General features: G+C 35.0%; 2 protein-coding genes across 2 annotated transcripts; one reads left to right on the forward strand and one right to left on the reverse strand.

Moving 5' to 3' along the window:
* Positions 1 to 13,897, reverse strand: LOC140150070 (medium-chain acyl-CoA ligase ACSF2, mitochondrial-like). The gene is made up of 6 exons (XM_072172073.1): positions 13,541 to 13,897; positions 3,940 to 4,126; positions 2,427 to 2,555; positions 1,502 to 1,555; positions 998 to 1,110; positions 1 to 79 (listed from the first exon to the last, which is right to left on the reverse strand). Exons 2-6 carry the CDS (start codon positions 4,117 to 4,119, stop codon positions 1 to 3), a joined length of 555 nt encoding a protein of 184 aa, XP_072028174.1. The 5' UTR covers positions 4,120 to 4,126; positions 13,541 to 13,897.
* A 9,190-nt stretch (positions 13,898 to 23,087) lies between these two features.
* On the forward strand, positions 23,088 to 23,863 carry LOC140149745 (late histone H2B.2.1-like). The gene has a single exon (XM_072171802.1). It carries the CDS (start codon positions 23,275 to 23,277, stop codon positions 23,638 to 23,640), a length of 366 nt encoding a protein of 121 aa, XP_072027903.1. The 5' UTR covers positions 23,088 to 23,274; the 3' UTR covers positions 23,641 to 23,863.
* Positions 23,864 to 24,637: the final 774 nt, after the last annotated feature.

A 24,637-nucleotide genomic window follows, 5' to 3' on the forward strand; every position in this document is an offset into this window, starting at 1 on the left:
TTAATGGAGAAAGAGAAAAAGAGATTCACACCTGCATTTCGTGGTTTCTGCATTGATGACATATCTCAAAGTTGGGGTCCTTGAAGGTTATAAGACAAAATAACAAAGACAATGTATTATCCCTTATCGTCATTAGGCAAATTGTACGAGGTTTGGCTGAATAATTTTGACTTCTTCATAACCATAATAACACATTCCTTGCCCAATTTGCCTTTTCGAGATTAGGTGGACACAATAGATGAGTTGACCTCAATGTTTATCAAAAAAGACAAGGGTATGGTATATCGATATGCTTTAGTGAACCGCATGCAACCACTACACTGCTCAATAGCCTTTTTGTGATGTGGCGGGGTTTTTAAAAACACGAGCCATGATCAAAATATGATGCGCGCGCATACTGCCAGGCATTGACGTCATAAGTCAACTCATCTATAGGATGGCGCTGCACGAAGTGGGTGAAGACTTTTAAATTTGCCGGGTTTTACCCAGATTGAAAAATGCCCTCCTATTGTGCTACTTCGAAAAGGCTAATACCATCATCTTTGCAACATGAATTAATAACCCTTCGTGTATGAAAAAGACAGATAATTATGCTGTTTTATTATTGACATCATTTTGGCTGATTGGTGTCAATTTATTTATCTTTATACTCTTTTGTTTGGTCTGTGTGCAGACATCTCAAAATCATTAGACATGCAAATTAGAAGGCGTGTATTTTATAACCAGATGGGTATAAAACGATCAGCCAAAATGACAGCAAAATTACCGAATATGGTGCAACTTGCTAGACTTCAGTCCAGTTCTCGTTTACGGAGTTTAGGGTTAGGATTTAGGGTTGGGGTAGGGCAGTCTTGTAATAAGACTAGTAGAGTTGCACCCTATTCGGCAATCGCTAATTGCCATCAAATAGCTATTTATTATAATAAATTGTGAGAAAAGGCATATATTTAAAGCATACTACAATACTAAAATAGTGATACAATATAACGGATCCTACCCTTGACAATTCAGGTTTTCAGCAGAATTTACAGCTAACTCCGGAATAACTTGACAGGCTTTGTCACACAGGTCAGAAGGTGATCGCATCAATACGATTACTTTGATTCCGAGCTGAAATGTTGATGAAAAGATTGGAGTAGCTAGACTCTAGTATTTGACTGTGATTCATACTACGCAGTATATATACTGCGCGGTAGCGACGACAAAGATAACGGCAACGACAACGACAATGATGACGATTAGTATAACGATGACAAGAACGACGACACTAAGTCGATGATGATGAATGATGATGATACGATAAGACTGAAGATAATGACGATGACGATAATAAATTGTTAATGCTCGTCATGCGTGTATATGTATGTTGCTTCATTAGTACTTTACGAGGGTTGCCAGGTTCCTACGTATTTTTTGTTAGCATGGTTAGTGCAAAGGATCATTTTCTTAGTAATTTAGGGATACAATTATATTTTACACGCATAAAGATAATAATACAAACCTTTTGTATTATCTTTGGCTGAACGCTCAACGGAAAGTCCATCCTCATGTGAACCTATAATGATGGAAAAAAAAACAGATGCCAACTTTCGTCAAATTTTACCCCGCTTGAAAGACGCCTTGCCCCCTCCCCCCCCCCTCCTAAAAATCCTGGCCATGTCACTGCAAACACCTTAAAATTGGCCAAAATGGGCAGGGAAAAATATGAGCATCTTTGGTGTAAGACATGTTAAGGGGGTACTACACCCCTGTCCAATTTTGTGCCTATTTTTGCATTTTTCTCAAAAATTATAGCGCATTGCTGACAAGTAAGACATGTATATTATAGGGGCAACGACTACAACTACTGCACTGGATATTTTATTTCGGCACAGACAGCAGTTGTGGAGTTGCAGTCAAAAATGAGGGAAAACCAGTATTTGATCAATAAATCAATAACTACTTGCCTTGAGTTGCTGAATTTTTAGAGCAATATTTGTAGTCCTTGCCCCTACAACATGCATATCTTAATTGTCACCAATGCGCTATAATTTTTGAGAAGAATGCAAAAATAGGCACAAAATTGGCCAAGGGTGTAGTACCTTTAAGTTGGTCTGCAAGTTTTAAAGGGAAGTCCACTTTGGCAAAATGTCTCCTTTTTATTTCTTACAAAGGGGCGGTACATGCGAGTTGGATGAAAGGCAATTGCACACAATATAAGCCTGATAATATAAATTTAAGCTGTTGCTTTTTCCATGCATAAAGTCGTTTTAGGTTTAGCAAAATAAGCACAACCACCGTCACACCCTCACCTCTCTGATCCCACTCAGATTAATATGCGTATGTCCTCACACTACCCCCCACCACCACCACCCCCACCCCATACATCCACACCAAACACACAACCAGAAAACCAATAACGGATTAAATATGTTAAATACGCCTACCGTGATGACACCGATTTGAAATGAGGCCAGGTATGCCAATAGCCACTCATAATGGTTGCCACCCCAGATTCCTAGAGTGTCGCCCTTCTTCAAACCCAACTTCAGCAAACCTCGGGCAAACTGCTGGCTCTGCATGTAATGAAATACATTTTGTATTTTTACAGGATCAGTCACCCACGTTTGCACAGTATTTTTGTGGGACCTGAGAGCACATCAGACACACCAAATTGCATTCTGAATACGAGGAATGTCTTTCTGATATCAAATAATTTAGATTTTTTTTATAATATAAAATACAAAAAGACAGGACTGTTAAATATCAAAAATATCAAGATTTTATATTTGCCATAAATCTTGTACATGTATTATATTGCAAATTATTTATTATCATAACTGTCATAATAGGCCTATTGTGAAGTACCAAATAGTTCAGGTGTTAGTTTTACATGCTCAATATGTTAAGAATATTGGCTAAAGTAATCTCTATTCTGGCAAGTAAGGGTACACATTTCTTGTTCGCTATTTGTATATGTGTGTTACGTGTTTAGAGGTCAAAATCAAGATGCGCTAAATATGTGGAATGGATAAATGGAAAATTGATCATTTCGGTATATCCCGAAATCCTTTGCCAATGAAGTTTGAAACTACTGCACCAACGCCAGTGCGCATTCTCGACGCTACTGTGCATGTTGATAGTCATGCCTATTCGCCAGCGAAGTGTTACGTGTAATCCGATTATCACTATGTCAACTGGATCACGCTTTTGAGTTCTCCACCACGATCGAAATGATCACAACACAAAGTCTATGGCATGTAGTACCAATGTCAAAAGGTGTGTGATCCAGTTATTTCAGACAATGGTAGCGATCCAATGCTCTTCAAATAATTTTTTACCAAACCTCGGATATCATTTGGAATATAACGGGGTAATTTTTGGATACGGTACGCGAGTTACAGTGTCAAATCTCAGCTTATAGACGAATCCAAGGAGCCAAGTCATGGTCAGGATTTGGTCGGACATCTTTGGGTAGCCGCTAGCACCAACCTGGTGTTTTGAGCGTCCAATTGTGCAAATAAAAGCCGCCTAACACCTAGAGAAGATGCAAGGACGAGGAGGGTTAATAGAATAATAGCTAATAATATATATAATGGAGATAATTCCGCAGGTAATCCCGTCGCATCTATTCAGACATAGTCCTTTTGTTCACAAGTACATCAATGCATAGAGACCGCGTGTAGTTAATCCGATTATTATGTCACTTCAACAGCGAATAGACCATGCTGTGTGTTTTGTCGAAGGGAACTGTATTGTGTTATTCTTTTGTCTACCTGTGTTTTCGCGGAAGGTGTAAAACGGGTGATGGAATGCAGTTTAAAATTTCCGCCAAGGCTGAATCATTTCACATTTTGAGTGCATTGTAGCCGACGGCTACCCAACTAAAGGCTGCTAGTCAGGTGTAGGAATGCGTGAATTTGGATTCCTCTATAACTACATGACTGGGGTTATATTTACCTCATCTTGCATTTGCTTATATGTTTTCCTTTCCTTGTCAGCGTAGAATACATACATCTCTTTATCTGGGTTATTGTTGGCTCTTTCATTAAATAACTGGCCAGTGGTTTTGCCCGAACAGGGGCGCTTATGCGGAACATGGAGATAACTCGATGTTAGCTTCTGCGAAGTTTGAGCCATGTTGCTTCTGGATAAAAAGTAATTCATTCAATCAATCAATAATCAATCAACAATTAATTAATAAATCAATCAATCAATCAATCAACCAGTCAATCAAAAAATCAATCAATCAATCAATTTGTCATTAAATTGACCATTCGTTCGAGTTACACGTTTTCAGTTCGATGGTTCAATGTACGATGTACCCAATGTGGTGTAAGATATCAGCAAACACTTGAAAAAGAGCGTATATCATTAAGACACTAAACAATAATTTGGTAAATTGATATAATTATGTATTAATGCAATTAATTATTATGTACAGTTTGACACCTCTTTGGTTTCACTGTGACCTCTACAAGCAAAGAATTAGAATGGGCGAAGGTCGAATTTTAAAAATGATAAACTAGCCAATAAACAGGAAAAAAGAGAGCAGATTCCAACAAGCGAAATAAAAACAACAAAAATATTACAGCAACATAAATTGAAGCAGTATGTTATCGTTTCAATCTTCATTTATTTTTATCAATATCAGTTTTATTTTTTTGTTTTGTTTACTACACTATTTTGTGCTACAAACCACACCACAAACAGCAACCATCACCAACAACTACCTGGATTGAGCGGGCATAGAGAGTCTAAATTGGCTTTCAAGGAGTCGAGATCTCAATCTTTTCGAGGATACACCGCACGATTTAGGGAGAGGAAAAAGTGCTGTGTTTTGAAACAGTTATATTAAACATAAGAATCAAAAATGTATGTTGTATTGCCAAACAAAGTTCTAAAACGGAGCACTATAACAGATAACATAAGAATTAGAAATTTCATGCTGTATTTTCAAACAAAGCACCAAAACGGAGCACTATAATAGATAACATAAAATTAAAAATTCCATGCCGTATTTGCAAACAAAGCACCAAAACGGAGCACTATAATAGGAAACATAAGAATTAGAAATTTCATGCTGTATTTCCAAACAAAGCACCAAAACGGAGCACTATAATAGATAACATAAGAATTAAAAATTCCATGCCGTATTTGCAAACAAAGCACCAAAACGGAGCACTATAATAGGAAACATACGAATTAGAAATTTCATGCTGTATTTCCAAACAAAGCACCAAAACGGAGCACTATAATAGATAACATAAGAATTAAAAATTCCATGCCGTATTTGCAAACAAAGCACCAAAACGGAGCACTATAATAGATAACATAAGAATTAAAAATTCCATGCCGTATTTGCAAACAAAGCACCAAAACGGAGCACTATAATAGGAAACATAAGAATTAGAAATTTCATGCTGTATTTCCAAACAAAGCACCAAAACGGAGCACTATAATAGAAAACATAAAAATTAAAAATTCCATGCCGTATTTGCAAACAAAGCACCAAAACGGAGCACTATAATAGGAAACATACGAATTAGAAATTTCATGCTGTATTTCCAAACAAAGCACCAAAACGGAGCACTATAATAGATAACATAAGAATTAAAAATTCCATGCCGTATTTGCAAACAAAGCACCAAAACGGAGCACTATAATAGGAAACATAAGAATTAGAAATTTCATGCTGTATTTCCAAACAAAGCACCAAAACGGAGCAATATAATAGATAACATAAGAATTTTAAAAATCCCATGCCGTATTTGCAAACAAAGCTCCAAAACGGAGCACTATAATAGGAAACATAAGAATTAGAAATTTCATGCTGTATTTCCAAACAAAGCACCAAAACGGAGCAATATAATAGATAACATAAGAATTAAAAAAATCCCGTGCCGTATTGGCAAACAAAGCACCAAAACGGAGCACTATAATAGGAAACATAAAAATTAGAAATTTCATGCTGTATTTCCAAACAAAGCACCAAAACGGAGCAATATAATAGATAACATAAGAATAAAAAAAATCCCGTGCCGTATTTGCAACCAAAGCACCAGAACGGAGCACTATAATAGGAAACATAAGAATTAGAAATTTCATCCTGTATTTCCAAACAAAGCACCAAAACGGAGCAATATAATAGATAACATAAGAATTAAAAAAATCCCAAGCCGTATTTGCAAACAAAGCACCAAAACGGAGCACTATAATAGGAAACATAAGAATTAGAAATTTCATGATGTATTTCCAAACAAAGCACCAAAACGGAGCACTATAATAGATAACATAAGAATTAAAAATTCCATGCCGTATTTGCAAACAAAGCACCAAAACGGAGCACTATAATAGGAAACATAAGAATTAGAAAATTCATGCTGTATTTCCAAACAAAGCACCAAAACGGAGCAATATAATAAATAACACAAGAATTTAAAAAAATCCCATGCCGTATTTGTAAACAAAGCACCAAAACGGAGCACTATAATAGGAAACATAAGAATTAGAAATTTCATGCTGTATTTTCAAACAAAGCACCAAAACGGAGCACTATAATAGATAACATAAAATTAAAAATTCCATGCCGTATTTGCAAACAAAGCACCAAAACGGAGCACTATAATAGGAAACATAAGAATTAGAAATTTCATGCTGTATTTCCAAACAAAGCACCAAAACGAGCAATATAATAGATAACATAAGAATTAAAAAAATCCCGTGCCGTATTGGCAAACAAAGCACCAAAACGGAGCACTATAATAGGAAACATAAAAATTAGAAATTTCATGCTGTATTTCCAAACAAAGCACCAAAACGGAGCAATATAATAGATAACATAAGAATTAAAAAAATCCCGTGCCGTATTTGCAACCAAAGCACCAGAACGGAGCACTATAATAGGAAACATAAGAATTAGACATTTCATCCTGTATTTCCAAACAAAGCACCAAAACGGAGCACTATAATAGATAACATAAGAATTCAAAATTCCATGTCGTATTTGCAAACAAAGCACCGAAATGGAGCACTATAATAGGAAACATAAGAATTTGACATTTCATGCTGTATTTCCAAACAAAGCACCAAAACGGAAATAATAACAATACAAACATGAAAATCTTGTTTTATAATTGTGTTAGACATGTTAGAAGAATAAGTCTTGACTATTGTGTGATGGTATTATTTATTTTGAAAAATATCTGTATAGTGATACAGCCCTTATTCTTTGAGCTGGACTTGGGCTATTAAGATGGGCCATCGATAGGACTTAGGGCTGATAGAAGATATGTTAAAAGGACCCCGAACTGCTCCTTGTCCATTGGCCCCCCGAAGCTCTTGCTACGCCCCTGATAAAAATCCTTTATGCGGTACAAGTATTTTACATGTTCAGTCGTGTATCAGGGTCATTTGTATGAGGGGGCGCAGACAAAATCCGTGATCATTATTTTGGTCATGTGTTTCTCTGATAATTGCGCGGAAAATAAAGGTAACATTATGTGTTTACCGGGCCAATTGTTAACTTTATACTCTGCGGTGGTGCAGTGGTTTACATTTTTGGAGGTTACTTTACGGGGTTAAATTTTCTTGGGGGTGAGTTAACCCAACTCATTTAAAGAGGATCAACCACGCAACCCCCTGCAAAGACCACATATAGGCCTACTAATTCCAAATGACCATTTCTCATGAGTCTCTTTCGCGGCCACTTGTATATTAATGGCAACTATGCCCCCTTTTTAAATACATATGTGTATTTTTAGAAAATGTTACAAATTTCTACAAATTTCACCTAAACGGAGAGCAGTTATTTTTGAAATGATATTTTGTGACAATGTCCCAAAATTGATTTATGTTTGGCAAAAATATGATAGTTTTGCGGGCATAATACCATGTGCAATTACTTTTCTGTCCAGCCCTCTGTGATGCATTAACCGTTTGCTGTGCAAAAGGGGTACGATTGGTGTGTGTAGCATTGTGTGACATTATGTAATTGAATATATGAATACAAAAGCCATCCAAGTCCATACTTTGGCCAAATTGAGTTGAGCATGGGAAAGTGTTGCTATACATAGGCCTGTATGTATGAAAGAACAACTCAAATTCATCCTCTGTGTCTATTGAGCATGTGAAAAATAGCATGTATGAAAGGATCAGCCCAAGTCCATCATTTGAGTCTTGTAACACACTGATTGAAATCCAGTATGTATAAAAGTCCACTTGTAACACATTCACTGCTGGAGAGTGACTTTTGAAAAAAAAATGGGGTTAATCAAGGAAAGTGTGTGGTTTATATTACATGGCAGAATGCTTATGAACATTATACATAACTGTGTGCTTTATTTTGTATTATCTTACTAGTGGTAATCTCATTCCAACATTATTGTCTTTGTATATGATTCAAAAAAACCACCCAGAAGTCCAGAATTTAAAATGAACCCCACGAAGTCCCTGAAATGCTAATCGTCATACCTAATACAGTCTAACTCACCCATTTGCACGTACAACTTACCATATTGACCAGGTAAATCTAACTGAAGGCATTAAAATGATACAGTTTTTTTCTCAAAATCACTTCCCATGGACTTGGGTGGGTTTTGGATTCATGTATTCAATTTCCTGAACTTGCATAAACCAAGTGAGTTGGCAATGCAATAACAGCATGTACATGTATGTTAAGCATATAATTTCCCAGGATTCGGGAAATAAACTTAAAAAATAAAATCCCCATCCCGGACAGCATAGATCTGCCGTTATCGGGTAAGAATAACGTATTTATGTGCTGGTATCCAGTTATGTACAGGGAATATGTATTTGGCACACAACTTCCATATTGTTAATTCTTGAATCGTAGGAAGATCCTGAATACGATAATTTAAATAAAAAAGTGTGTGTGTTTAGAGATATAAGATATTGAGTTTTAAAAACATGTGTCCCCATACATGAAATTCTTTGTAGATTCAAATTATTACTTAGTGTACTAGAATGCAATTGTCACAAGTATAAGGCATAAAAGTAGGAGTAGGTTAAACAGCCTTAAGTTTAAAAAGGGTGATATTTCAAATTTCTTAGGGAACCAGCTTATTTGATGCGGCATGATCTCCTGAGCAATTTGACACCTTTTTCATCCGAATCGGCCAAAAAAATGAGAAGGTGCCGGCCAAAACAAGTATTTGGACAGAGGGGTCTGTTAGGGGTCTGAAAATCAATATTTTCATCAATAATCATTATTTTATGCCTAATTCTGTTACATTTGGTGTTGTTTTGCAGGTAATTGATGTCTAGAATTCCATTTTTGAAAGTTGCATAAAAATTGGAATTGTCGTTTTCTTAAAATGGCCGTTTTACGTCCAAATAAGGATGTGAGGGCGCTTTGCATAAGACATGCGCACGTTCTTTTCACATGAAATTTTATTGATGTCAGTATGAAGATAATCACATGTGGTACATCCTCAAGAAATTTGGGCATTATATATCTTTTCGTTTGACCGTGGCCCCATTTTTTGTATTCTCAGGCAGCCTTCCATTGAAACGTACACAGTTTAAAGTGCATTGACCCCTGCACAGTTGAATAGCAGCGTTCTATGAAATATTCAAATGTCTGCCAAAATCAAACGGTACATGTACAATGTATATCGCACAAATTTCTTGAGCAGGTACTACCTATGATTATAGAGAAGGTGGTTTTGAATACATAATCCTCTATAATCCTCTAGACGTTAAAGTTAAAGTTAAAGTAACTTCATTTCGCAAGGTCTCTATTATCTTCATACATACGCCATTCAAATTTTGGTTTTAAAGATCGTTTGCAAGTTAAATGCGAAGCGCCCTCATATCCTTATTTGGACGTAAATGGCCATTTTAAGAAAAACGACAACTCCAATTTTTATGCAACTTTCAAAAATGGAATTCTAAACATCAATTACATACAAATTAATACCAACTTTAACAGAATCAGGCATATAATAATGATTGTTGATGAAAATATTGATTTTCAAACCCCCCTGTCCAAATACTTGTTTTGGCCGGCACCTTCTCTTTTTTTGGCCGATTTGGATGAAAAAGATGTCAAAATGCTCAGGAGATCATACTGCATCAACTAAGCTGTTTCCCTAAGAAATTTGAAGCATCATCATTCTTTAACCCACCACTAATAAAAGAAATTAAATAACTTTGATTCTATTGTGAAATCTAATTATGGTAGGTCTGCTATACTTCTGCTATCCTGATGGTATCCAAAATAGTACATTCAGTAATCATTATGTGACACGTCAGAGTGAATGAAAATTGATTGATAAATATTAATTATTTAATTAATTAATTAATTAATTAATTAATTAATTAATGTATTTAAAGGGGCATTTCGTGATCCACAGCATCATCCCCCCACTTTTCTTTAAAAAGTTGAGATTTTTATATCACTGGAAACCTCTGGCTACATGATGTTTATGTACCAAAAAAATTCTTGCAGATTAATTCGTTTAGCAAAGATATCGTGAAATTTGAATTTCGTTCTGGTGTACCAGAAAGAAATTACAACACATTTGTCTATGGCCCAGCAAACACAAAAACGTTTTTAAAACGTTTTAAATAAGTTATATTTTGGGTTTTGGTATAGGTAAAAACGTTATAATAACATTAAAATGTCGGGTTATATAAAGGTCATGAAATCTTTTTATAACGTTTTGTATGAAAACACATTACAAGAATATTTTTTAATGTTTTCGAAATGTCATTGTAAACTATTTTTGCAAACATTTTTGATCAAATATTTTGTCAACACTTAAATAACATTATGTTAACATATTTGCACCCAGGAAACAAAGAAATGTTCTTAAAATGTTTTTTACAAAACGTTTTAATAACATTTAAATGTCGGGTTATATAAAGGTCGTGAAAACATTTTAAAAACGTTATTGTAAATATTTTGTGCAAACATTTTTGCATAATATTTTTCAACCCCAAAATAACATTCTGTTTAGAATGATTTGTACCAAGTTTTCACAAATGTTTTTGGAATGTTATTAAAACGTATTTATACCCTTTATATAACCCGACATTTAAATGTTTTATGTAAAATATTTGTGTTTGCTGTGCAGTAAATTACCAACAAATGTTTTTTAATGTTATGAAAACGTTTTATACCATTAATGTACCCTTTATACAACTCGACATTTAAACATTTTCTGACAACCTTTTATAACCTTTTGCGAATGATGTCGAAAACGTTTTGTGTTTGCTGGGGGGGCAGTGTAATACACATAATCGTGCATAACTCGCAAACGCAAAATCGGAATCAACTGAAATTTTGGGAAAAAAGCTTTTTTTGTGGATATCTACTGAAAAATGTCATAAAAATAGCATGCTAGGATCACGAAATACTCCTTTAATGACTTAATTATTTTATTTATTTATTTATTTATTTATCTATTTATTTACCAGGATGATCAAAGATTTTTATAGTTCCAGGGTTAAAACCACATAAACGGTCTACATACGAGTAAAAGGGTTGCGGCGAGGTGCTCCACATTAGAATACGCTCTATAGCGAAATATCTTATTATTTACTTCCAAAATCGCAGCAATATCAACGACTTTCTCCTCTATCTTTGAATCGCTTTGCTTACTTTCCAACTTACTCCTCAAAATATGACAACCACAGTGTATGCATGACAACAATGTTGCCCAGAAAATAACAATAGTTTTAACGGCGTATTAGCCTTAGTAATTTAGTAACTAATGCAGTGGCCAGGAATTTTATTTTTCGGAGTGGGCATTGGGGAGAAAAGTGAATTTCAAGGGGGGGCAAAATCGACAAATTTTGCGCAAAAAACCCCCGTAATTTTGGGGGTTTTTTTAATCAAAAGTGTGGAGGGGGAAACTGGGGAAGAAAATTATTGGGGATGCTCCTTATATTGTTTTTTTCATGTTCCTCGTATCATCCTTGACAATATAATGTCTTGCTTTTCATTTATTTCGCCGATTGTGTTTTTCTTTATTTTATTGTTAATTAAATGATTAATTAATTAATTTTGTAGTGGGGGTATGCGCCATTATATTTTTTCATGTTACTCGTATCATGCTTGACAAGATAAGGTCTTGCTTTTTATTTAATTCGCCCCTTGTGTTTTTCTTTATTTATTTTTTAATTAAATGATTAATTAATTAATTAATTTTGTAGTGGGGTATGCTCCATTATATTTTTATCATGTTCCTCGTATCATGCTTGACCAGATAAGATCTTGCTTTTTATTCATTTCGCCCTTTGTGTTTTTTCTTTATTTGATTTTTTAATTATTAAAATGATGATTAATTAATTAATTTTGTAGTGGGGGTATGCTCCATTGTTGTTGTTTTTTATGTTCCTCATATCATGCTTGACAAGATAAGGTCTTGCTTTTTATTTATTGCGCCCCTTATTTTTTAATTTTTTTAATTAACTTATTAATTGATTTTGTGGTGGGGATATGCTTCCTTATATTTGTTTTCATGTTCCTCGTAATCGTATCATGCTTGACAAGATCAAGTTTTGCTTTAAAAAATATTTCGGCCCTCATGTTATATTTTTGTTCATGTTCCTCGTATCATGCTTGACAAGATAAGGTCTTGCTTTTATTTATTTCGGCCCTTGTGTTTTTCTTTATTTCATTTTTAATTAAATGATTAATTAATCAATTTTAAATGATTTATTGATTAATTTTGTAGTGGAGTTATGCTCCATTATGTTGTTTTTTTTCATGTTCCTCGTATCATGCTTGACAAGATAAGGTCTTGCCTTTTATTTATTTCGCCTCTTATGTTTTTCTTTATTTTATTTTTAGTTCAATAATTAATTAATGTTGTAGTGGGGGTATATGCTCCCTTATATTTTTTCCATATTCCTCGTATCATGCTTGACAAGATATGGTCTAGCTTTTATTTATTTCGCCCCTTATGTTTTTCTTTATTTTTATTTTTATTAAATAATTAATTAATTTTGTAGTGGGAGACATGCTCCCTTATATTTGTTTTCATGTTCCCCGTATCATGCTTGACAAGATACGGTCTTGCTTTTTATTTATTTCGCACCTTATGTTTTTCAGAGAACATGACATGAGCAAAAATACAAATAATATATTGTCCTGATAGTGGTAGTACTGGTATACTTGGTGTAGTTGAACAAGATGTGATCTCTTAACCTTCTCCTATAAACATTGTTGGCAACCAATGCTTGGTAACCATGGTAACACTTTCTAGTTAAAAGTTATCATCTTTATATCACAGAGTAGCAACTGTATGTGGTTCAAGTGAAGTTCAAACTGTTTCATTTCTGCATAGGCCTACCTGAAAATGTTCCCCGACTTTCAGTGGTTTGAACTATTATTTTATTCACAAATTACCTAAAATTAAGAACATTATTACTTACCTCTAAATCAGTAACAAATAAAGTGCCCTATTCTTTAAGTCAAATGAAAAACAAAGGTTTTGGAGTTCTATGACCACGAGCATGAGCCGGACTAACTTAATGAGGCACGTAAACACACACTCATAATAAAACATACAAGGGTGATACATGTACATACCTCGCTATACTTGTAAATATGTAGGCCTGCTTCTTCTAGTTCAGTAGTACTACATCAGTACAATGTACTATGTAGGCCTAATAAGTAGAGCACTATCCAAATTTTGTAAATCTGAAACGTATTGAAGGCCTAATCCAAAATATGAAGTTCTGAAACGTATCGTAGCAGGTGAAAATATTTGGAATGGTGGAGGCACAGTCGAGTCCATGTCCAGGCATCGTACATCAACAACGTTACGCGGATGTAATGGTTCGAAGTGATGGTCGTCAGACGCTCGAACCGTTGAGGGCGACATTTGCTGTGTTTGAGTGCTTTGTTTGTAAACGGAGCAAATTTTCCTGTCCCTATATCGTGCAGCACATGGAAATACAGCATGAAATTTCTAATTCTTATGTTTCCTATTATAGTGCTCCGTTTTGGTGCTTTGTTTGCAAATACGGCATGGAATTTTTAATTCTTATGTTATCTATTATAGTGCTCCGTTTTGGTGCTTTGTTTGGAAATACAGCATGAAATTTCTAATTCTTATGTTTCCTATTATAGTGCTCCGTTTTGGTGCTTTGTTTGCAAATACGGCATGGGATTTTTTTAATTCTTATGTTATCTATTATATTGCTCCGTTTTGGTGCTTTGTTTGGAAATACAGCATGAAATTTTCAATAATTATATCAATTTACCAAATTATTGTTTAGTGTCTTAATGATATAAGCTCTTTTTCAAGTGTTTGCTGATATCTTACACCACATTGGGTACATCGTACATTGAACCATCGAACTGAAAACGTGTAACTCAGCACATGTTTTCGAGAGCCCATGTGACAATCAGGACATCCTAAACAAGAAATGTCTTTAAAAAAGACAATGCCTCAAGAGATTCCAGCGGGCACCATTTGTTATTAGCTTATAAGAGATACTTGAAATGCTAGCTTTAAGTATAAGGAACTTATACGATGTCCTCATTCACAAACTGATACCATCTGTCCATCGTATAAGACTATTACCGTACGGCAGCGTATTGAAGGAATATTACACAACCAAGAATAAGCTCCGTCACTCGCTGTTTCGGATCCCTCACAGTCTCCCGATACATCAAAAGCGTTGCACGTATACTTACTTACGGCTGTCCTTTTTCACATAACGCAGACAAAGTAGGGCCAACTTGCCTACAAATGGTCAAATTTTGGCAAGAAATATCTCTGTGTAATCCTATGCAAGTCCCACATCACATCGATATCGGCGATCGTATTTGTTTACTGAAGTTAGGCTAGGCTGGTTACCGCCAGCGTCATGCACGTGACGTGACACAGCTAAAATAATCGACCGGAAATCATTAAAACGTCAACAATTTCAAAATACGCAATGACAGTAAACTTAATGGCGAGCGGTTCGCGAATTTTGAGCCATACAAGTTTACGTGGTGAACTAGCTTTAAGCCATCTTGCAATGGTAATAATTATGATGTATGTAATGCAGGAATGCTTGCATGCCGGGTGGTAATCCGAATAATCAGTCCCAAAGCAAAATATTCATTTACTGACATGATCGATGGACCCTGCATTTTTCAATACACTTATGCTGTATCATAGTGACGAAGGCTACACACAAGGAAACTAGGTTATAATCACGTATCATGTGCCCCGGATGCGTATAGATAATAGAGGGCCTCCTTCAACTCCCAACTTGTGACCACAGAAATAGCTTAATAACTGTGTAGGAAATACAAAAAAAAATTGAAATATGGACACCAGAAACTTCAGGTTGAAAGTCAAAAAGTGTCAATTGGTACACCTTGATACAGAAGTTATCATACAGTGATAGTAACAATCTCTTTTCTGTAAAATTGATTGCTGTGCTGAAAAATGTTGCATATAATGAATACTTGCTTTTTTGTACAGTAATTCATTGTAAGGTACCGTCAATGGTGGTCACAGAATTTGTAAAAATATATTTGTCCATAACTTTGCTAATGAGTGTGATGGTCTTGGCGATTGAGGGCCGCATATACAAAAGTTAATGGGGGTATTCCGCTTTGCCCTGTGTTCTACTTTGCCCCGGTCTACCCTAAATATTCGTCTCAGTCTGAACTATTTAGGTGCCGTTCACCAAAAAATTCGACATTTTGGTAAGACGGGGGTGCAGGCCCACTAAATATCCCTAAAATCCATCACAGATACCTTATTTCAGATTAACTTCTTTAAAACAATAAAAACTTTACACATTCAAAGCTTTATATTCTTTTCAAAGTCCAGAATCAAGTAAGTCAAACATTTTTTATAATCACTCTTCAAAGCAAACATTTTACTACAACCACGTATAAAGAATTCATGACCGTCACTGCCATTTTCTTTTCTAATGCATTATTCATTAGCCCGACATGCAGACACATTGAGCATTTTGTACCGTAAGAACTTCGTGGCAACATGGAAAACGTAGCCCAAACCTGAGCGCTATTAATATTAGAGTACTTGACAGAATGATTTGTCATGGCAATCCGGCTATTATTCCGCCCAATAGTCGTGTTTCAGGTTCCAATTCAATACATACTGCTTTCGGCAGAAAAAGGTCAGTAAAAGAAGATAAGGAGGCACCACTTGAGTTCCAGAGGGGCTTGTAGTTTTTTTATTTGCACTAGGTAGGTATTCCCCAAGTGTTATTATTATTATTATTATTAATTTCATGCATTATTGGTACACAGTTAGGTGGGAAAGAATGTTTTTCGTTTTTGGAGATTTTTTAGTGATAGTGGGGATAGTTTGGCCGGGAGGGGAGGTTTTCATTTTTTTGCTCATGTAGAGTGGAATTGTTTGAATTTTTTTTGCCGCTGTTAGAATCGTTTCTTTTGTATAGGGCCAAGTATCCATTTCTAAAATTGGACCTTCGCCCATACCAATGCTGATAACTTTGCTTTTGCTGATAACTTCAGATAAGCCAATCAGATTACCAAGATTAATATATATGTTTAAGAATTGTAGTAGTCTCAGATACTACGGTATTAGATTAGATATTTTTCTAAACAATAAACCCTGGTTCCTTGAATCAAGAAATTGGTGGGTTTTTTTTAATAAAGACTCTAGATTCTTCCCCGAGGAACTAGTCTTCTCTTTTATTGGACAAAATAACGTGTCATACGAGTTATTCCTGTAAATCACGCCGCACACCACATTGGTCACCGGATCTTATGTCTACTTCAAAACAGCATAATTTTGATTTTGACTAAAAATCAATGCTGCTAGAATTAACTGTATTTCAGTGCTTCCCAATATTATGGTTGCCAAAAAATATATATATATATTGGTAGATTAAGGACCACTGCATCCAAATACCATGACTTTACTTTCAAACTGAGACTTTTTCATGATGAAAATTTCATGAACCATATGCGTATATACCGTGCGTTTGTATCAAAAAGGCAAATCGCAATCTAATTTTTATACGGCCTATCTCACACGCATTTCAGTGGACAATCTGTACGTATGAATTATGCGCTTATGAATGAAGTCAAATTTTCACACCTCAATATGTATACACTTAAGTTGCGTATAGTTTAGTATAGTTTTTATACATGTTCAGGGGCCAAAACAAATCTTTCACAACCTTTCAGGATGTTTTCACCCTGGAACATGTATTAAACATTATAAAACCCTACGAAACTATACGTAACTTTAGTCTATACATGTTGATGGGCCAAGTGGACTTACGGTCTTCTTGCGCTCAGGTCTTCAGTTAGACTTTCCTTCTGATGTTCATTATTGACTCTCTTTAATACATTTTTAAATGGACACAATTTACAAAAATAGGTGTGGATGCAAAACTTACCTGTGGTCTTCTCGGCACTTTAGGTTGTTGTTCTATATCACTATTAACTCGAATGATTTGCTTTCTACCCGAAGTGAATGAAAACAAACGTATAATATTATCTTTAGAAAACACAGATTAACGTATAAAACAAACCCTTCACTGTTGCGCATGGTTATCGGCAAACTACCTTTAATCCCAAGATAAAATTGATTGAATCGGGCCAAAAACAAAGTTTGTCTGCCGCACGCATTGGCTTCATCTTCATGCTGAGATTTTCTCTTTTTGTTAATGAAATCTTGACAATTTGGGCGGAAAATGTGCTGTGGGACATAACAAAAAATATTCAGCTGTACAGTTTCCAAAAATGTAGTCTGTAGTCCTGCTAAAACAGGCTGAAATGTAAGCAAGGAATTCCCCAAAAGTCCATTATGATCCCGAATTCCCGATTATGATCGCAAGCAAGTGCGCAAGGTTCGGACTGAACCACAACTTTTTGTTATAAAGCAATTTTATATTATTAAAGCTAATTATATGATGTCAAACAATTTACTGATGTACATGTAGACCACACATTTGTTTACTTCTACTCAAATTAAAATTATTGTGCTCTGTGTGGAGCAATGGAGCAGTAGCGTAGCCAGGACTTTTTCAGGTGGGAACAGCCTACCAAATTGAACAGCTTTGATGCAAGATAGGTCTACAGTTAAGTTGGGCGACTAGTTACAGTATACTCCAAAACATCGCATACCGCATTAAGTGGCAGTTAAATTTGCGCCCTGACTTATTGCGGGCGGTAGTCATGTTATGCAGACGGGGCCTGCATCCATGACAAATTGATCAGTGAATACGTCGTATAATCGCCTTTTTGAGCGTTTCTCGACCTTATTGCGATGGGTTTTGGCCAACTTATTTCCTCACAGCGTTGCAGAATAAAAATAAAATAATCGTGCTGTCTATGTAATCAGGAAACTACAGAGGCGATAGTGTACATTTAGATTTGTCATTACTACTTCATGTTGATATTCAAACAGTGCTATAAAGTTGTCTTACCAAGGAATGTGTTTGTATTAAAAGAAATAATTGTTTTATAACTTGGATGAACTAGAATTACTTTTATGCAAATCCGAAAATTGCAACAGATATTTTTCATTTCTTTAAGATTTAGCGGTATTGCCAGATTGTACGTACAGTTGGGCTACATTAATAGCCTCATAGTTTTATTGATACTGGCAAAATACTTGCCTGCGTGTGCTTGTTGTTCTGCTATAGCGTATAGAATCTGTTAATGATACTATAACCACACAGTCAATTAATTTATGTCAACATGTCCTTTTCACGAGGCTGTGTTTATATAACTGAATTCATTTATACAAACACAACCTTGAGTAAATGAAAGAGAGTACTTAAGGGATCTGGAATGAGCGTTTTGAGCGTTTCGACAGTATTTTTTAGGGGACATGAGAGCACATCAGACGTATCGAATTGCATTCCTAATACGAAGAATGTCTTTCTGATATCAAATAATTTTCATTTTTTGAAAATTACGATGTAATACAAATTTTATGACAAATTATTAAAATTTGATATTTTTTTTTTTTTTGATAATATATAACAGTCCTCGAAGTAAATTTTATAAATCTAATGACATATTCTTAAAGTGTATGTAGTTGGGAGGAAAAGCCGATCAATTGAAAAATTTTGACCTTTCATATTGAAGATATGGATTTTTTTCCCAAAATGACCAAATTTTTTGTGTTTTGTGAAAAGATCCATATCTTCAATACGAAAGGTCAAAATTTTCAATTGATCGTCGGCTTTTTTCATCCCACCTACATACACTTTAAGTAAAAATCATCATTTGCGAATTTCAATAAAATCAAAATTATTTTATATCAAAAGGACATTCTTCGTATTCAGAATGCCATTCAACATGTCTGATGTGCTCTAATGTCCCACAATAAATACTGTTCAAACGTTCATATCCCACCCCATTAAATGGGGAAACTTCGGCAGGCGATAAGAGAAAATATATTTAATTTAGCACTTATGGATCCTGCCGATTGAGAATTAATGTCTGTTAAGTGAGGGGTGTTGTTGACATTAAAACATGTTAACATATTATAAATATTTGAACAGTAACTCGTTATGGGATTAGCTAATAATACTAATTTGATAGGTTTCAGGTGGTGGTCGCAGTGCATTCTCTAAATTCAGTAAATTTCCATCGTCAACCGTGTAATTGAATGGGATTATTTTGAAATTTTAAAACGCTTGAAATATCACAAACAAATAGGCCTATGTTAATAAATAATATAAATACAAGCTAAAACAGTTGGGGTTCGATAATGAACCCCACAAAACTAACTGAGTATATTGGAAAATGCCATACGGCCGGGCGGTGTCACAAGTTGCCGGCTCTATCATGCCACTCGCCGCCTGATAGGTTTCTACCTCTTAACAAATGTTATTCGGATCAAATTTATTGTCAGAACACGGAGAAAAAATAGCATTGAAATAGAAATAGATGTATCAAGGACGTTTATGAACATTAATAAATAGATGTATCGAGGATGTTACGTTTATGAGCATTAAGACATAGATGTATCAAATTGTTATACGTTTATGAACATTAATAAATAGATGTATAGAGGATGTTACGCTTATGAACATGATTTTCAACATTGTTAACAATATTGCTAGTATGTCAACAAATGAAAGTTCTGTAATTTGTTGAAATTCTTCAATACTAAATTATTTTGAATGTCATCAAATTGTAAATCTCTAGTCACATTTTCGATGTATTAACAACTAGCTATGTAGCAAAGACGTTTTAACTTCATGTACAAAACATTAACGCTCTTATTTTGTAAACATTGTTTACCCATAGCTACTTTAATCTACAATACATGTTTTGTAATTGTTCATTATCCTTCATTTCTATTAGACTTTCAGTGTATTAGCAAGTAGATGTATATATGTATAACAGATGTTATTCGTTTGTAAACACTTTTTTTCATAAACATAGGATACCCAAAGCTACTTATTATGCTAACAATGAACGTTCATTGACTGTTAGGCTAAGTAAACGTTACAGGATAATATGTATTCAAATTCTGCCTAAAGGTTCCTGCTTAAATTGTGTTCAAGAATCAACTAAGATTTATTTGGCCCCACCTTTTGCCAGTAAATAGGCTGTCATGAATTATCCCCGGGAATTATCCAGTGTATTTTTATTATACGTGCCCGGCCTTATCACTTGGTACACAATAGCTCACCAATCTGAAAGCCTGTTTTAATCACAATGGTCAGAATTAAATAGTCAAAATGATTAGACAAATAGGCTACACTGTCCATACACTGTACAGTCTCATTGCAAGATCATGGGCTAAAACCGTAGTCCTTGTCATTTGAGGTACGTAAAAACATACTCATTATGATCGATGCGAATTATAGAAACAGTTCAAACAATAAAATAACTATACACCTTTATATTGACACTTCCTCATTTGCTCGCCCTTTTATTGTATTATAAGCTGGTATATTTCGAACGTTTCGTTATAAAAAAAAAAAAAGGCCAATTATTAAATGTGTCAAGTGTATGAATTTTGAGATTTATATGCCTTTTTATCGTCTGAGGTGCGGATCTCCAGCGACTGAAGCTACAGCTGAAGCTAGTTTGTGATACAACGGTGGCCCTAATCCTATTCCATTAATATTGAATTTTATGATACATTAGAAGCAAACACGGTTCGTCTGCATTTAAAAAACATGTTAAGGCGTGGGGTATGGGCGGACTTGAAGTACAGGTATCTGGAGAAGGGAAGCAACGAGTTACCCCAAATCACAGCGACAGGTAGTAACTGGGCCGCCGAGTGCTAATATATATTTATTTTGGAAGGTTCGTGTTTGTTTTGAATTTTGGGGCGTTTTTCCAAAATTTGATATTTTTGGTGATATTTCAAAAAAGCGACATCCCAAAGACAAATCTTTTTGCACATACTTTGTTATTGCTAATACAACTCTTTTCTGCATACTACGTTACAATTCGTTTTGGTGATTTAGTAATATTATAAATTTTGTGACTGCATTTTGGCGTTTTCGATGCAATTTTAGGCTTACCGTGATTTAACGTTGATATCTGGTCTTGCTCCTTTTATAATTTTACTTTGATCGTCGGCTTTTGTGAATAACAGAATGTAGATTGGCTCTGAATAAGTATCGTAGTCCTCTCGGTGGGTTTTCATCATATAATTAGTTTGTATTTGCATGTAACAACCCAAAATCTACCTCTGAATTCAGGGTTCAAGGCTGTTTTCGGTTTTATACTTCCCGCATTGATGATTGCGTCTACGCCTTATAATATACTTCTTTGTATTATGTTGACTGTAGCTGGTATACAAAGAATTGGTTACATGTCAGAGGTAGACCTTTTGTGCGCCTTTCTATTATGCAGAATCTTTAGCCGCAGACATGTGCCCGTGCCATGTGCCAATAACGTTAAAGGTTAATATTAACGTTAAACGTAACGTTAAAGGTTAATATATTGTTTTGACATTGAATAGACTGTGTGATTCTGTGGCCGAGCGGTCTAAGGCGTTGTGATTTCTTAGTTGCTTTTCTGAGCGTCGCTTGTTCGAAACCGTGCGTCTATCACTTTTGTTATGCTGCTTTATTTTTCCAGCGTAGGGCCTAGAAAAACTAATTTATTTTTTTTGTATTATTTATTTATTTATTTATTTATTTATTTATTTATTTATTTATTTATTTATTTATTTATTTTTCGATTGATTATTTGATGATTGAGTGAGCAGATTTATCGATTGCTACTTTAGTTGTGGGACTTCTATTTGATTTTGAATGACATCGTACATTAGTATTGATTTTTTCCATTAAGCATTATCAAGAATTAATATCACAGATTTTAGTGCAGATAGGAAGTTGGCTTAGTGGTACTATCCGTTGATTCAGAACCGAAAGGTGCCAGGTTCGATTCCCACCTATGCCTATTTTTTTAAGACTTTGGGAATTTATGCAGTAAGTTTATTTGGCGCGCGATCTCAGTTATTCATTTTCTGATGGCTGTGCCTCTTACATACACCCTCCCTCTGGAATCGCTCTTTACACCTCCCTTAATTCACAAAGATATAATTTATAATTGAGTATGCACAGTGTCATCCAGTTATGTCAAAGTAACAATGATCTTAAAATGTTCAAGGACATTGGTTTACGTGAATTTCGGAACATGCAGACTGTGACCAATTTTGGTATTGTGTATGCATAACTGTAATGGCACTATGATGTGAAATTATTTAAATACTTTTAAAAACACTAATTCACCCCGGTAGCCAAGTACCAGTATGTCTTATAATTGCAGATTGATAATTATTATTACGCGAGGAAACGAATAAAAACACACGGACAAATATGTCGCAAAGTCTGTGTGCTTTTGCAAAGCTTTTCTTGAAAAGTCGCCATAAATTCAACTGTAAATAAGAAAATAAGTACTTCCCGACCCACCGACCACATTTTTGTCATGTAAGACCAACACCACAGTTTGGACCAACGCAATTGCCATTGATGTAATACATTTTTTTAAATTTTAAAACAAAGTTAATCAACTACAATAAATATCTCTATCAAAATTAATAGGGGTACCTTCGGCGCATTATTAAAAAAATTCAATATTTGGGGATCAATAGTTGTACATTTGAATCAATGTTTGCTAAAATTTATGCACGCACAAAGATCCCTAAACCAACTATAAATCAATGTTGGTGTTCTGATCAATTGCAGTCCACAAAGCAAGACAAACGATCGGTTATTGAACATGATTTCTCACCGAAAAATGCAGGATCCTTCATTTGCATATCAAATCATATAAATATAGCCTGCTTCAGGAAGACTAGACATTTTCTGTTGAAGAAACCTATCGTCAACATGCCTGCCAAGACTAGCGGAAAGGGAGCAAAGAAGGCCGGTAAGGCCAAGGGTAGTTCAGTAGCTGGCAAGAGGCGTAGACGCCGAAAGGAAAGCTACGGCATCTACATCTACAAGGTGCTCAAGCAGGTGCACCCAGATACTGGTATCTCCAGCAAGGCCATGAGCATCATGAACAGCTTTGTCAACGATATCTTTGAGCGCATCGCTGGTGAGGCTTCCCGTTTGGCTAACTACAACAAGAAGTCAACCATCAGCAGCCGCGAGGTCCAGACTGCTGTCCGTCTTATTCTGCCTGGTGAGCTGGCCAAGCACGCCGTGAGTGAAGGCACCAAGGCTGTCACCAAGTACACTACCTCCAAGTAAATGTATGCTATCAAACCCAACGGCTCTTTTTAGAGCCACCCCATCTTCTAAAAAGAGAATGTGACTTGTCTCAAATATTTGCGAAATCGACACAAACATGACACAAAATTGGTTACATCAGCATTATCATCAACACACCGCATTCACGAACATTCCATGCGCATTCTGTACAAAATTGATCGTATATGACAGTATGTGTCAAAATTAGAACAGAATAAAAAGTCTTTGTTTTTCGTAGATTGGCAACAACTAAATATACCGCTTACTTTATTATATTTAAATTTCCTTTGACCATGTTGACACTTGTTTTTCACTTTTATCGTTGAACATTATATAAAGTCTGCACAAAAAGTAACGCAGCTGTTATAAATACGCCTATGGCTTCAGAACTAATTATTGTTTTCACAATATTTCAACATAAATGTGTCCCAAAAAGAGGTAGTATAGGTTAAATGTAGAAAATGCCGCATACCGCAGTTTTGGCGTGGCCGGATTTACAATAGGGCCAGATGGGCCCGGGCCAAAATATTTAACAGTGCCTATAGTAGTTATTCTAATGGCGTTAAATTAATTAATGGAAATTGAGTTAATTTCATTCTTTTTCGTTGCAAGAGTATAATTATTATCCAGCATTACAGGGTTTTTGGCTATAGTGCTTTACACCCAACAAAGCATAACAGATTCTATCCTAGCAAACACAAAAACGTTTTAAAAACGTTTTAAATAAGTTATATTTTGGCTTTTGGTTTAGGTAAAAACGTTTTAATTACATTAAAATGTCGGGTTATATAAAGGTCATGAAAACGTTTCAAAACGTTTTGAATGAAAACACACTGCAAAAACATTTTTAAGATGTTTTCAAAATATTATTGTAAACAATGTTTGCAAACATTTTTTTACCAAATATTTTTTCAACACTTAAATAACATTATGTTAAAATATTTGCACCAAGCAAACACAGAAATGTTCTTTAAATGTTTTTTTCAAAACGTTTTAA

The sequence above is a fragment of the Amphiura filiformis genome, chromosome 4 (assembly GCF_039555335.1).
Source record: "Amphiura filiformis chromosome 4, Afil_fr2py, whole genome shotgun sequence".
Taxonomy (NCBI): Eukaryota; Metazoa; Echinodermata; class Ophiuroidea; order Amphilepidida; family Amphiuridae; genus Amphiura; species Amphiura filiformis.